Source organism: Argiope bruennichi, chromosome 6, assembly GCF_947563725.1.
Source record: "Argiope bruennichi chromosome 6, qqArgBrue1.1, whole genome shotgun sequence".
In the NCBI taxonomy this organism is placed as follows: Eukaryota; Metazoa; Arthropoda; class Arachnida; order Araneae; family Araneidae; genus Argiope; species Argiope bruennichi.
This window is the reverse complement of record NC_079156.1, coordinates 110,989,321-111,005,013: the sequence shown is the minus strand read 5'-3', so window position 1 is coordinate 111,005,013 and position 15,693 is coordinate 110,989,321. Positions and strand designations below refer to the sequence as shown.

The 15,693-nt window shown below is 29.0% G+C and overlaps 1 protein-coding gene across 1 annotated transcript in view; it reads right to left on the bottom strand.

Annotated features, from left to right (window-relative positions):
* LOC129971083 (uncharacterized) overlaps positions 1 to 15,693 on the bottom strand; it is a 98,078-nt gene that overhangs the window by 13,270 nt on the left and 69,115 nt on the right. Inside the window, exon 3 of the mRNA XM_056084554.1 lies at positions 5,223 to 5,367. Within this exon, the coding sequence (XP_055940529.1) occupies positions 5,223 to 5,367 (145 nt within the window). The remainder of the gene's footprint in view (positions 1 to 5,222; positions 5,368 to 15,693) is intronic.

Here is a 15,693-nt window from a genome sequence, read left to right as displayed (position 1 = left end):
TGTACGAAATCATAATCTTAATTCAGATCACAGGGAATTCACGTCTATAATCCGCAATGTCGTAGCATAAATAATATTTGAAGTTTGATTCGTCTTTTCTTTTCTTTGATTTGAAAATGTGTCCGTGATTGCATTGGTATCAGAAACAGTAAAAACAAGAATATCACACTGTACCCAAGAACTCTACGAGTGAAAAAAGGACAAGTTTAAATTATTGAATAATGTATTAAAAGAGTTAATGTGATATAAATTATGCCTTAACCTTAAAAACCCTGTTATATTAGAAACTAGCCGCATTTGATGACCAACTCTTTTGCCAGGAATAATTTCAATTTACTCTGTTGTGCGAAATTTAATATCCATGTTTTTTCCAACAAAATATTTAATTAAATTATGGTAGAAAAATAATGTTTCTTAATAATTAATAAGGAATCAGGTCTGTTCATAATGCAGACAAAATGTTTCTAATGGGGTAAATTTCCATGACATTATAATGGGATTAAAATATTCATCTATCTCTTAACATTATATTTAGCTGTACTATAATTGCACATTATATTTAGGTGCACTATAATTTCATTTCTTATTCCTCTCTCTTATGCAAATAATTCAGATAATAAATAGAATATTTCTTCTGTTTGGCGCTAATTTCTTCTACAGTGGAAGAAATTGGCGCCGTTAGGTATTGAATGAAACAATGATAATGTTTTAAGTTTCATTGTAATAATGAATTTCATTATTGGAAATGATGCAAAAATGTTCCCAAGAATTTATTTATCTATTATTATTATTAAAGCAATTTTTTTAAAAAAAATTTAAACATATCTTTGAAAATTGTCAAACTTTAACAGAAATTCCAGGCAACTAAATTGGAATCATTAAAAAGTTAATTTTACGAATTCATACATAAAATAAAGTTTATTTTTGCGCATCTCTTTTTTAAACTATAAAACGGAAAAAATACCAATGTCTCTCCACGCTTTTAATTAATCAAAATTTTAATGAGAGTTTCAAAAAAACGGACCAGAGTTGCGCATTTTCAACCCTGCAAAGTATATCTACGCTAAATTTGGTGGTCCTAGATCTAACCATTTATAACTACCAAAGTAGTAGTTCTAAATCCACCCTGTAAAGTACCAACACATACTAATGAAATCACACACAATACAAATCAAATCATGTGATATAGATCAAATGGTCTATCATGTAGAGCAATTTGCGCAATTTTTACATCACGCTCGTCGCTCAACATGATAGATAGATAGACAACAACAGATAGAATGTAGTTAATAAACTTTATCGTGTTAATAAAAAAAGACTATAATTACTTAATTCTAGTTCATGTCTACAGAAGAATAAAAATGCAGTCGCTAAAGGAAAAAAAAAAATAAACCATTTATATTCTAAACGGTGGGTTTTAAAAACTTCAAAAAAACAACCCTTTCTGAAAAAGAAAAAAAAATCTGAATTTTAACAAAGCATAATGCTTTATCATTCATTCAACTATGCAAAACACAATACGAGGACTTGACAGATAGCTAGCTTACTTCGAGTCACATGCCACAACTGGTTAGTTCGCATCTTTCTGAGAAATGCTATTTAATTCTGGCAAAAAATAAAAAACTCATGTCTGGAACAATGAGAGATGCTGCCGAGAGAAATGAAAGTTATTTCTTTTTGACAGCCACAGCATTTACAGAAAATTCTTTAAAATTTGATTTTGAATTCGATAATAAAGGAGAGATTTTTGTGAACAGAAGTGCGTTGATTTTTTTTTATGAATTATACGAATCTTTTATGCTGATGTGAATGAATAGAACAAAAAAAATTGGAAGATATGGTATGCCATCTTATTTCTATATCCTATTTCAGAGATTTAAATTATTGATCATTTTAATTTTATATAAAAAAAACTCATAGAATATGTAAGATTGTCAGTATTAATAATAAAGAAGAATGTGTACGTGCGTGTGTGTGTGTGCACATTCGGCAGGTCGTTTGGCTTAGAACTAAAAATTCGGCACAAATATACTTTGGAAAGTGTGAATGTGCACCCATGAGCACTTTTATAATTATTCATTTTAATTAAATAAAAATTACTTGGATAATGTCATATTTTTGCAATAACCTTCGAAGATATCATTCCACAAAAGTTATTCTTACACCAATTTAAAAAAATATTTTTAATGATACCATTTAAATGATCCTGCAATTTTTTTAAATTTAATTTAAAAATTAATTTTGAAGTTAAAACATTTGCATAAATTGCAGAACTAAACTTTACTGTAGTAATTAAATTAAAATCATTTTTCGTTGCTGCATCAAACATTTAATCGCGATTTTCTTTATTGTTTGTTATAAGTGATGCAAAAAAGATTCTGTTTAGTATCTGTGTGATTTATGTGAGGAATAAGAAAGTGAAGTTACAATCGTACGAAAAGCAACGTGCAATTAAAAGATAAATTGTCCGATCAGTTACATTTTTAATGTCTCTATGTCGTTATGGAAATTGACTTCGTTACGAAAGTCCTTTTACACAATAAACAGAATAGGTATAAAACTATTAAAATATCATGGCTGTAAAGATATTTTCACCTAAAAATACTTTTAAAAAATTTATTTATATTTAACCATTGATATCTTAACCTATATTATCATTGGTACCTAAAAATACTTTATTGAAGGAATCGTGTTATGCATAGGGCATTGAATTGAAATTCAACAAAACCAAAATTCTCGGCGGACAAGTGGCTCGCAAAGACGACCAGCTGGCTAATTAAAGTGATAAAACTTTGGGATTCCAGTATTCATTAAAGAAATAAAATTATGGGACAATTAATGCGCATATTATTTAGTTGGAAGTAACGCATGGATTAGAGGTAATTGATTATTTTTACAACTCTCGAGTATACTTGGCGATTTTCGGACTACATCAAAATCGATAAGCTCCTTAAAACTAAATTTCAAGATTTCGGTACGATGGTTGCATTCTCGTGTTTACAATTTTCAAATTACGCCAAGATTACCAAGATAATGGGTTCACTCTTAGTTCAGTTACTTCGGTTGGCGACAGTTTGGTGAGTTTTTTTTTTCCTTGGCGATACACTTCATAACATATCGTCAAAAATATATTATGCCATTCATGTATTCTTAACATATCATAAAGGTTTGGATTTTTGTACTTAAAATAAAACAATTTAATTTCATTATTATTGGTTACAAACAATTTAATTATGAATAGTGCAAGCAAGAACTTACGCCATTTCTTAAGATAAGATTTATTGTAACGAAAACGAATAAATCACACACAAGTGTCACATTACGTGTTCACTTGATTTAAAAATAAACTCTGATCCTTTTTTATTAAATAGACTGTATAGAACGTCCTCCCCTCTACTTCCTAATATACTTAGGCAACATAGCATATTCCTTTCTATTCTTCTCTATATCTCCTGAATATATAATAGGGTTGGGGCAATATAGGGAAATATGCAGCAAACCCTCGAAGGTCATGGCAGTCGGCAATTGTCAGTGCTTCTTCCTACAAATTCCGCATGCAGTGACACAGTATGGCGGGTTTAGTGCTTCGTAGTATAATGAAGTGGTCTAAAAATACATCTCAGGTGCATTTCTTTCCGCCGACTCAATCCGATCCAAAATTATAATTTTTGTTACGGTACCTCGTTCCAAATGCTATATAATATAGAATGCCCACTCGTATCGTGACCCAATTGCTAATTTCTAAATCATTAGATATCAATATATAGTCCCTATTAGTTATATGTTTTAAATGATGGGGGGAAAATGATATATTATATTGTTTGAGTCAATAGATATATAGTTCAAATTGTTAAGAAATTTAATTTTTTAAACAGTCTCTCAGTATTATCAATGTATTTAGAAAAAGTTTCTTAACAATGCAACATTTCAAATACAGAAAATCCCATTCTTCTGCAACAAAACCCGATCGATACTTAAAAATGCTGAAAATTACTTTTTTAGAAAATTACTAAATTTTACTAATAAATTCGGTATTTCTAAAGAGATATTAAGGAATTGTTTGCAAAATGAAATTATTCATCGTTGAGCTGCTTTTTCAAACTCTCCCTTAAAATAAATGTGCAAAAGACCCTTATTTAGGTTAAAAAGCTATAACTCAGTCAATTCTAGTCATATAATGATAGGAATTTTTTATCATATTTTTAACGTGTCGACATTTTTTTACAAAATATGACTTATAGGATCGGGGGACTACATAAAAGGAATTTGTATTTTTTTGAGAAATATATTTATTGATTTAAAAAGCATAATATATAATTCTTTCCGTTATTTAAAACACCTTTCCAATGCAACTATATGTTTCTCTCTGGTGATAAGAGCTATTGGTCCACGGTAAAAATGGACACCGCGTACAAGTCCCAAATAAGCAGGCCAACAAATGGTCCCCCATATTCTTTTTATCAGATTTATTTCAAAATTTTATACATGGATAAGATATTGATGATAAACCTGCACACCAAATTTCATTCATACAGAGATTTGCATTTTTATTTGCATACGGCCAAACAGATGAACTTTCCTTTCCCGGATTAATCTAAATTTTGAGAGATATCTACAAAAATATCTACAGAATACATTCTAAATTTTATCGCTTAAAACCAGTCCGCTTTTAAGTTTTTTTGTTCATTAACAAATAAACAGTATGAGATTTATACATCATTTCAAAAGGACATTTTTCAGAATTAGATAAGTCTGAAATATAAAAATTCGTCAACATTACGCGATCGAACGTTTTGAAGATTGCAATATTTTTTTCTTCGTGCACGAGAAATTAGAAAATTGGAAGAATATGTCTTTGTTAGTTTATTTTTAAAGCACAGAAAAACTTTCAGGAGACCATCTATAAGTACCATAGGAAACTTCTATACTTTATGTGCTATAACCATGTCTGTTTACGATAGAATGTTATATAATTACAAATTCTGTTTTATAGCTGCAATTTAACTAATTTTCTTTTTAAAAGTTCAATAATCTTACTTATTCTCAATTCAATTTATACATTCAATCTATTCTTCAAATGACTTTTATCAGAATTACGTTTTCTTATAAGCCGCACAATTTGTGAAGGATCCCTCTAAATCAAAAACGTATCCATTCAAGCATAAACCATTCGTAAAAGAAATGAGTACAATGGGAATAAATATTGACAGAGCTCTTCTCACCTGATTCGTTAGCTTGGTATCCTTGAATTTGTATTTCTTGTAATACAAGACAATGGATTCTAAGTACGGGAAGGGGAAGTCGTTGAAATAGTACAAGTCGTTCATCTTTACAATGGCGTAATGGGCGATCTTCTTGTCAGAAGTCCTGAAAAACAGCAATTCATATACATAAGTCATAATCTGGAATAAAGCTTTGAAAGATTTCTGAAAAATTTTAAAGGCAAATAAGCGTTTCGAAAACAAATAAATTTTTCATAGAAATACAAAGACAGCACATCATGTATTTACAGTTCAATATCCATTGTAATCGACATTTGGAAAGCTTATTTATGCTAAATTTTCTGTTACAGTTGAGTGATATCACATAATTCTGTACTTTATATCAGTTAGACAATGATATAGACCAAAAGTATCAGGCATTCAGCACTAACTTCAGTTTTTGGACTAGAGTGATACTGATAAATAATCTCTTTAGTCTCATTCTAATTTATTCGGGTGATATCAACCTGATACAAAGTATCATTCCATGCAATATCAGTTCATTCTAGTACGCCATTCTGCCTATTACTTTGTATTAAGTATTTTTAAAATACCTTTATATATTATTTACACAAAATTTTCTGTCACAGTTGAATGATATCATATAATTTTGATACTTTGTATCAGGGACACAAAACTGATACAGATCGAAAGTATCAGGCATTCAGTACTAGTATTTAGTTTTTGGACTAGATTGATACTGATAAATAATCTCTTTAGTCTCATTCTAATTTATTCGGGTGATATCAACCTGATACAAAGTATCATTCCATGCAATATCAGTTCATTCTAGTACGCCATTCTGCCTATTACTTTGTATTAAGTATTTTTAAAATACCTTTATATATTATTTACACAAAATTTTCTGTCACAGTTGAATGATATCATATAATTTTGATACTTTGTATCAGGGACACAAAACTGATACAGATCGAAAGTATCAGGCATTCAGTACTAGTATTTAGTTTTTGGACTAGATTGATACTGATAAATAATCTCTTTAGTCTCATTCTAATTTATTCGGGTGATATCAACCTGATACAAAGTATCATTCCATGCAATATCAGTTCATTCTAGTACGCCATTCTGCCTATTACTTTGTATTAAGTATTTTTAAAATACCTTTATATATTATTTACACAAAATTTTCTGTCACAGTTGAATGATATCATATAATTTTGATACTTTGTATCAGGTACACAAAACTGATACAGATCGAAAGTATCAGGCATTCAGTACTAGTATTTAGTTTTTGGACTAGATTGATACTGATAAATAATCTCTTTAGTCTCATTCTAATTTATTCGGGTGATATCAACCTGATACAAAGTATCATTCCATGCAATATCAGTTCATTCTAGTACGCCATTCTGCCTATTACTTTGTATTAAGTATTTTTAAAATACCTTTATATATTATTTACACAAAATTTTCTGTCACAGTTGAATGATATCATATAATTTTGATACTTTGTATCAGGTACACAAAACTGATACAGATCGAAAGTATCAGGCATTCAGTACTAGTATTTAGTTTTTGGACTAGATTGATACTGATAAATAATCTCTTTAGTCTCATTCTAATTTATTCGGGTGATATCAACCTGATACAAAGTATCATTCCATGCAATATCAGTTCATTCTAGTACGCCATTCTGCCTATTACTTTGTATTATGTATTTTTAAAAATACCTATATATATTATTTACACAAAATTTTCTGTCAACCAATTGAATGATATCATATAATTCTGATACTTTGTATCAGGTACACAAAACTGATACAGATCAAAAGTATCAGGCATTCAGTACTAGTACTTAGTTTTTAGACTGGAGTGATACTGATAAATAATCTCTTTAGTCTCATTCTAATTTATTCGGGTGATATCAACCTGATACAAAGTATCATTCCATGCAATATCAGTTCATTCTAGTACGCTTCTCTGCCTATTACTTTGTATTATGTATTTTTAAAATACCTATATATATTATTTACACAAAATTTTCTGTCGACCAGTTGAATGATATCATATAATTTTGATACTTTGTATCAGGTACACAAAACTGATACAGATCAAAAGTATCAGGCATTCAGTACTAGTACTTAGTTTTTAGACTGGAGTGATACTGATAAATAATCTCTTTAGTCTCATTCTAATTTATTCGGGTGATATCAACCTGATACAAAGTATCATTCCATGCAATATCAGTTCATTCTAGTACGCCATTCTGCCTATTACTTTGTATTATGTATTTTTAAAAATACCTATATATATTATTTACACAAAATTTTCTGTCGACCAGTTGAATGATATCATATAATTTTGATACTTTGTATCAGGTACACAAAACTGATACAGATCAAAAGTATCAGGCATTCAGTACTAGTACTTAGTTTTTAGACTGGAGTGATACTGATAAATAATCTCTTTAGTCTCATTCTAATTTATTCGGGTGATATCAACCTGATACAAAGTATCATTCCATGCAATATCAGTTCATTCTAGTACGCTTCTCTGCCTATTACTTTGTATTATGTATTTTTAAAATACCTATATATATTATTTACACAAAATTTTCTGTCGACCAGTTGAATGATATCATATAATTTTGATACTTTGTATCAGGTACACAAAACTGATACAGATCAAAAGTATCAGGCATTCAGTACTAGTACTTAGTTTTTAGACTGGAGTGATACTGATAAATAATCTCTTTAGTCTCATTCTAATTTATTCGGGTGATATCAACCTGATACAAAGTATCATTCCATGCAATATCAGTTCATTCTAGTACGCCATTCTGCCTATTACTTTGTATTATGTATTTTTAAAAATACCTGTATATATTATTTACACAAAATTTTCTGTCAACCAATTGAATGATATCATATAATTCTGATACTTCGTATGAGGGACACAAAACTGATACAGATCAAAAGTATCAGGCATTCAGTACTAGTACTTAGTTTTTAGACTGGAGTGATACTGATAAATAATCTCTTTAGTCTCATTCTAATTTATTCGGGTGATATCAACCTGATACAAAGTATCATTCCATGCAATATCAGTTCATTCTAGTACGCCATTCTGCCTATTACTTTGTATTATGTATTTTTAAAAATACCTGTATATATTATTTACACAAAATTTTCTGTCAACCAATTGAATGATATCATATAATTCTGATACTTCGTATGAGGGACACAAAACTGATACATATCAAAAGTATCAGGCTTTCAGTACTGCTACTTAGTTCTTGGACTAGATTGATACTGATAAATAATTACTTCAGGTTCATTCTCGTTTATTCGGGTGATATCAACTTGATACAAAATATCATATCGATACAATATCAACTAATCCTAGTACGCAATTCTTCATATTACCTTGTATTAAGAATTTTTCAACTATCTATACATATTATTTTTTACTATTTTCTAGTATTTCTAACGCATTATTCTAAACCTTTCCTTGCAATGTTTGTTAAGTACACAGAATTGATGGGATTTTCTTTGAATAAATAAATAATTTTTGCTTTGACTATTTTTAAATTCGAAACAATTTATTACCTCAAACAACAAAATTATTATTAGTAAAATTAATTTAATATGTATAAAAATTAGTAACTCTTTAATAAAATTAATTTAACAACAATAAAAATTTGTAAATTATTAATAAAATTAAAATCAATAAAAATTAATAAATTATTAATGAAATTTTCAGAATATAACATTTAAAAACTATATTAAAAAGTATGTTTCAGTGCAGTTTATGTTTCATATGTACGATTTTAAGTATGAACTAAAAAATTTTATATTTTTAAACCTAAATATAGATATATGCTGAAATATTTATAAATAAAAAGAAAATTAAATGGTCGCTTATAAAAGTCCTTACAGTTTTCCACAGCTTTTTAGTCATTTTAATCTTCATCTTGCCGCGGAAGCCTGAAGGTGGGTTTCAGTTAGGTGATCGCAAGATTCCTCATTCGAAACCCCATTCAAAGGAAAAATCGTTGGATAAACGGTTTGGCGTACATTAAATTAATCGATCCTAAATGTTTTTCAGCTGTGTGATCTGCAAACTTTGAAAGGGAGTGCGTAAATATTGTTACGAATCCTTGATGCGGCTTCCCAGCATAGTGGGCTCCATAGGAGATCCCAGAGCTTGGCGACCATTTGGTGACGAATTTGGCTCCAAAATAGATTATACCCTAAACATCGAGAATTTTCCCGATCTGTCCAGTAGGAACCGAGTTAAACCTCGAACGTTCCTGATTGGTTGAGAGGTTTCTAGCCCAACCTCCTGAGACCTATAAAAGGAGCTGCAGGTTCCGGGGAGTGACGGTGAATTGAGTTGCGAACCAGTGGAGTCGAAGAGTAGTCGGAAGCGAAAGATTAGTCGTACTCGGAACCGACGGTAAAGAACTGGCCTTCCAGAGATAAGCGGAGCAGCGACGGAGTGAAGCTAGTGCTGAACTAAGTTGTGTGATACTGTCTGCAGTAGAATCTGTTGTATGCTGCTGTGTATGCTGTTGTATGCTGCACGTCTCGGCTGAAGATAACCGTCTTCTGTGCTGTATATAGTTGTCGTCTTTGTGCTTTCCTGTGTGTCCTCGTGTAAATAAACGTCGTTGTTTTATTTTCTACTGCCGTCTGCTGATCGAGCGTTCTTCACACCATATAACTTCCACTATTCAAACGAACCCCGGAAATTTCGTAAAAATATAATGAAACGAAGCCAAAATCGTATTGTATTGAATATTTTTCATTATTTTATAACAGAAAAATAACTGAATTCCAATTACGAATCATTGAGTCCTAGCCCACACTGGAAGGCACCAAGAGCATTTGGATGCATCGCGCAAGATTGTTTACTTATCCAGTGAGCATAAAAATTTCATGGATTCAATTAAATCTTCTTCACTGACGGCACGCACCTCCCACTGGAGGGGATGTACTGCGTTTTCGTAACGGAGATCATTCATTTATCTGGTTGCTTACGTAGGGCGTGGATATCTCATTCATGGCTGCTCTAGTGTCAAATGCTATCTAATTGCAACATTGATTTTTGCTACGCATAATGCAACATCGGCTAGAATGGATTCCAGGTGTCGTTGTTCATTTAATTTCTATCACCTGAATTCAACTGCTCAAATGATATGCTTAAAGTAAAATACTACAATTGAATTCCGAAATTATTTCATTCTTTTCTTTGCGGTGCATCATCGCATAATGTGAAACAATGTGTCATTGGATGCTAGATAATATGTGTAATGACGTTTATCGCGTAATTTAATCTTGATTCAAATTGATAAAATAAAGATACGTTTGTCCTTTTAGCTTTGATATCTGAATAAAACATTTGAAGTTCTTTTTTAATTAAAGTTCATTAGAAATTTCAACCCAGAATGTTGGTAAAACCTATCAGGGAAAAATAAATTCATCCAAATCACTAATATTAATAACAAAAAAATGAAACAATGGGATGACAAACGAAAATAGATAATAATTCAAATCTTATTGAAAAATTACAATAACGCTCCATTTTCATGCAAATGCATTCATTGACGTCATAACACGTCACCGCGCATATTACCTAATGTAAACAACCTTCTCTTTAAACATTGTTTCGTACTATCAATTTTTAGCTTAGGATTTTTACTTATCATTTTCAGATAATTTAAACTATATGTTTGGTGTACTTTTAGCAAAAAAAAAAAAAAAAAAAAAAAAACTCTTACTGCATTAAACTCCGAATTTAACTTATAATTTTTTATATTTTCCGTTGGTGCTTTTTTATATATTACAAGAAATTGACAAACATTGATAAAAGTCACCGACATGTGCGAGTGGTTTTTATCATGAGATATTATAAATTGTCCTCATAAAATAAGATGATAAAAAGTAAAGAAAATTACGCGCAATTATTCAAATATATACAATTTTAATGTTTTTAGAATTGTATTATCAGTTAAAAGATTAATTTAAATAAATTTCATCTCCTTACTTATAAATTACACTAGCATATCTTTCCCACATCAGCTCCCTTTGGGAATAGTTCGGTCCATTATAACCGCAGGTGCGGAAAGAGTGAAAATGGAGATTACGCGAGCGAGTTTTCAACATTATATATATATATATATATATATATATATATATATATATATATATATATATATATATATATATATATATATATATATATATATATATATATATATATATATATATATATATATATATATATATATATATAATGTTTTAATGAAATATAAAAAAATAATGTTGATACCAACTGTATGTTTTGATTTTCAAATAACAAACACCGCATGCCGCGCGCGCAATCTCCATTTTCCCTCTTTCCCCACCTGCGGTTATAATGGACCGAGCTATTCCCATAGGGAGCCATTGCGGGAAAGATACGCTTTTATAAATTACGTACTCCTTACTTGTTGCCATCTCGTAAAGAATCTGAGAAAAAATTACTCCGAAATTTCATAATATTTATAATAAAAAATAATATAATAAATTACATTATTATATTATTATTTATAATAAATTACATTAATATATTATTATTTATAATAAATAACATATATAATAAGTATAATAATATTTAATATTTATAATATAATATATTATAAATATTTATAATTTTATTAATAATATAAAAATATTTATTATATAATGAATATAATAATATTCATAATAAATTTTTGTATTTAATTATTTTCTAATTAAAATTAGAAAATAATTAAATACAGAAATTTATTTTCTAATGTTCCGAGTTTCTAAAATATTGATTTAATTATATTTATTGTTAAATTAAATGATAAATAGAAATCATACTTTTCATTTTTTTTAATATACCATATGTAGTAAATTTCATTTATAACAATTTTTAAAAAAAAACAGTAACAGAGTTTTTAAAAATAAAACAATCGAATATTTCACAATAAGGATATAACATTAATGCACTCAAATATTTAGCATTATTAAAAAATCATAACATAAACGGTAGGTGTGCTTTCCCCAAAAGTTAACTCGCTAATGAAGGTGTTATTACCCACTCCCTGCAAAAAAATGTGGACCATGGGTAAGGCAAAGGCGCCATGCATGATACTGATATACAATAATTACTAAATAATTATCTTCGACGTGAATTCAATATTTTTACCGAATTTATCGTGTCATCCTTCGCGAGTGTGAGGCCTGGGATGTGGTTAATAGTAACCGAAAATCGAATTTGTGTTTTAAGCACATTTTTCTCAACCTATTAAAACAAAAATCTGTAAAAAAATTACAATTGTACTCACAAAATAATATACCAAATTTGATAGATTTAAGTCCTTTTGCTTCTGAGTTATCCACTTATATACTTTTAAAATTACATAGGTCAATTTCCAAGCGGAATTGGTCCTAAATTTGATAGATGTCTACACTATAGATGTTAAATCTGTCTACCGAATTTTGTCTATCTAGTTCTCTTCGATTTGTAGTTATCGTTTTAATTTATCTTCGAACAGTTGGACAAGCACGCTGTCTTTAAATGAATTTTACTCAAAATTTGATAGAAATCTTCAAATTTGATGCAAATGTTCTATACCAAATTTCAGCAATCTAGATCAAAGCGTTTTTTGAAGTTAACTTTGTCACAGATTGATAAATAAACAAATAATTCCAAAAATATTTTTTCGAACTTATTGAAGTTTAAAACGTGGAAATTGGTTGAAATTTAAATCGTTAAAAAATAAATTTTTTGTCTATTACACTGTTTTCTCTATATTTATTAGAGCAGAAAATAAAAATGTACCAAGTATTTACCAAAATTGTACTTATCTAAACTTAACGTATAAAAATGTACTAAATGTTTACCTAAACTGAACCTGTAAAAATGTACTGAATGTTTACCTAAACTGAACCTGTAAAAATGTGCAGAGTGTTTAGCTAAACTGAACATTTAAAAATGTACTGAGTGCTTACATAAACTAAACCTGTAAAAATGTACTGTGTGTTTACCTAAACTGAACCTGTAAAAATGTACTGAATGTTTACCTAAACTGGACCTGTAAAAATGTGCAGAGTGTTTAGCTAAACTGAACATTTAAAAATGTACTGAGTGCTTACATAAACTAAACCTGTAAAAATGTACTGTGTGTTTACCTAAACTGAACCTGTAAAAATGTACTGAGTGTTTACCTAAACAGAACTTTTTTAAATGTTCAGAGTGTTTACCTAAAGTAAACCTGGAAAAATGTACTGAATGTTTATCTAAACTGAACCTGTAAAAATATACAGAGAGTTTACTTAAACTGAATTTGTAAAAATGTACGGAGTGTTTACTTAAACTGAATTTGTAAAAATATACAGAGAGTTTACTTAAACTGAATTTGTAAAAATGTACGGAGTGTTTACTTAAACTGAATTTGTAAAAATATACAGAGAGTTTACTTAAACTGAATTTGTAAAAATGTACGGAGTGTTTACCTAAATTGGGTCTTTTTTTCAGTAAAAACATTCTTTTACTTGGAAACTATTTTTAAAAGTATTGTTCACACGATATCTACGCATGAACGAATGATCACTTTCGTTTTTTTTACGCAATGATTTCCAAACTGTCCCACGAAGACTACCCGAAAAAGGAAACGGTCTTACACATCAACGAACACAGTCCGATTTTGTTCTTTTATTCTATCATGATAAATTGCAACCATAATCATAAAAAAACATAAATTATTTTCGCATAAATATCTTTTTTTTTTTTTTCATTTAGAAATTTAAACAACTATATTCTTATGACCTTCACGACCAAAATACAGACAAATTTTTAAATGAGTTCTTTCCCAAAGTTGTAAATATGTGAGATAAGCATAAAAAAAGGCAACAATTAAAATCGCTTTATTTGATTGCGATAGGATTAGTATTTGAATGCAATAATCGGGCGTGGTCTTAACACTTTTTTGCACGTTTTTTAATAAAAGTGTTATTCTAGAGAACGCCTTGCATAACATTGACGTATAATAGTTTAAAAATATTAATTATTGGCGTGAATTTAGCATTTTTACTGAATATATCTTGTGTTCCATGATGAATAATTCTATGTTTCTGAAAGTGCAGACCTAAAGACGGATACTCGTTGTTGAATTTGTCTCAAAATTTGGGCAGGTACCTGCACTATAAATGTTAAATCTGTGTACAGAATATTATCCATACAGCTTTCTTCATTTTGTAGTTATAGTGTTAACTTATAATTCAAACAGCCGGACAGACAGACTTCCACTGGACACATTTTACTCAGAATTTGATAGAACAAATTATCCCCTTTTTTTTTATTTTGGAGTCGGCTTTCACAGTACAGCTTTTGAAATAATATCTATCGTCTGCTAATGTAGTTTTATTTTGAAGTCGGCTTGCACAGTATAGTTTTTCCATTATCTATCGTCTGCTATTGTAGTTTTATTTTGGAGTTGACTTTCACAGTATAACTTTTGAAATATCTATCGTCTGCTAATGTAGTTTTTTTTTATTTAACTTTGTCACAGAAAGACAGACATGTATATTTTTCAAAAATGTGCTTTTCGAACTGCGGGTGAGCTTTGTCAAAATCTCTAATTCGAATTTTTTGACGAATGCTATACTTTCCCTATACAACGTATACTAGAAGGTAGATATGATTAAATCAATTTTAAAAAGTTAAACTATTCAATATAAACATGAATTATTTTCGTAACACATGTTTATATTGAAATAACAAGAATCAATTATAATATATAATTGATTCTTGTTTTTAAAACTGAATTCCCGGTTGTTCTTGTTGGGTTTTTTTCTTTTTTCAAAATAATTTACTGTAATCCAAATGAAGAATAGATTAAAAACAGGAGTATTGACATAAATAATTGAATAAAACTTGAGAATCAATTAAAAATGTTTAAAAAACACTTTATTATTTATATTTTTCCAGAAAATTTACCCATAAGCTACAACCTGCATTTTTAAAAATTGCTCTCTAAAAATAATGATTTTATTCCAACAATTATTGTAAACTGTTTTTAAATTTTTTAAATCTAAAATAATTTTAAGTATTTGCTTACAAAATTTGAAAGAATAGTGATCTATTATTATTAAAACTGAAAAAAAAAAAACTCAATGATAATAAATAAGTAGGCAGCACTTCGTTTTCTATATATCAAAACAGACTGTTATTTTTATCTCAGAAAAAAAATTGTTTGAAAAACAAAGTATTAATCTTAGAATCATATATTTCCACAAAAGAATTAATTCCAAAATGCACAAATATAAATTTATGCCGAAAAAAAAAAGTTGGAAAGCGCCGGAAATACAATTTTCTGGTTCAATAACTTCATTTAAATGCAATATTCATATAAAATTATAGCTATTATTTCAGAGAAATACAGCTGAATTTCTGGAAA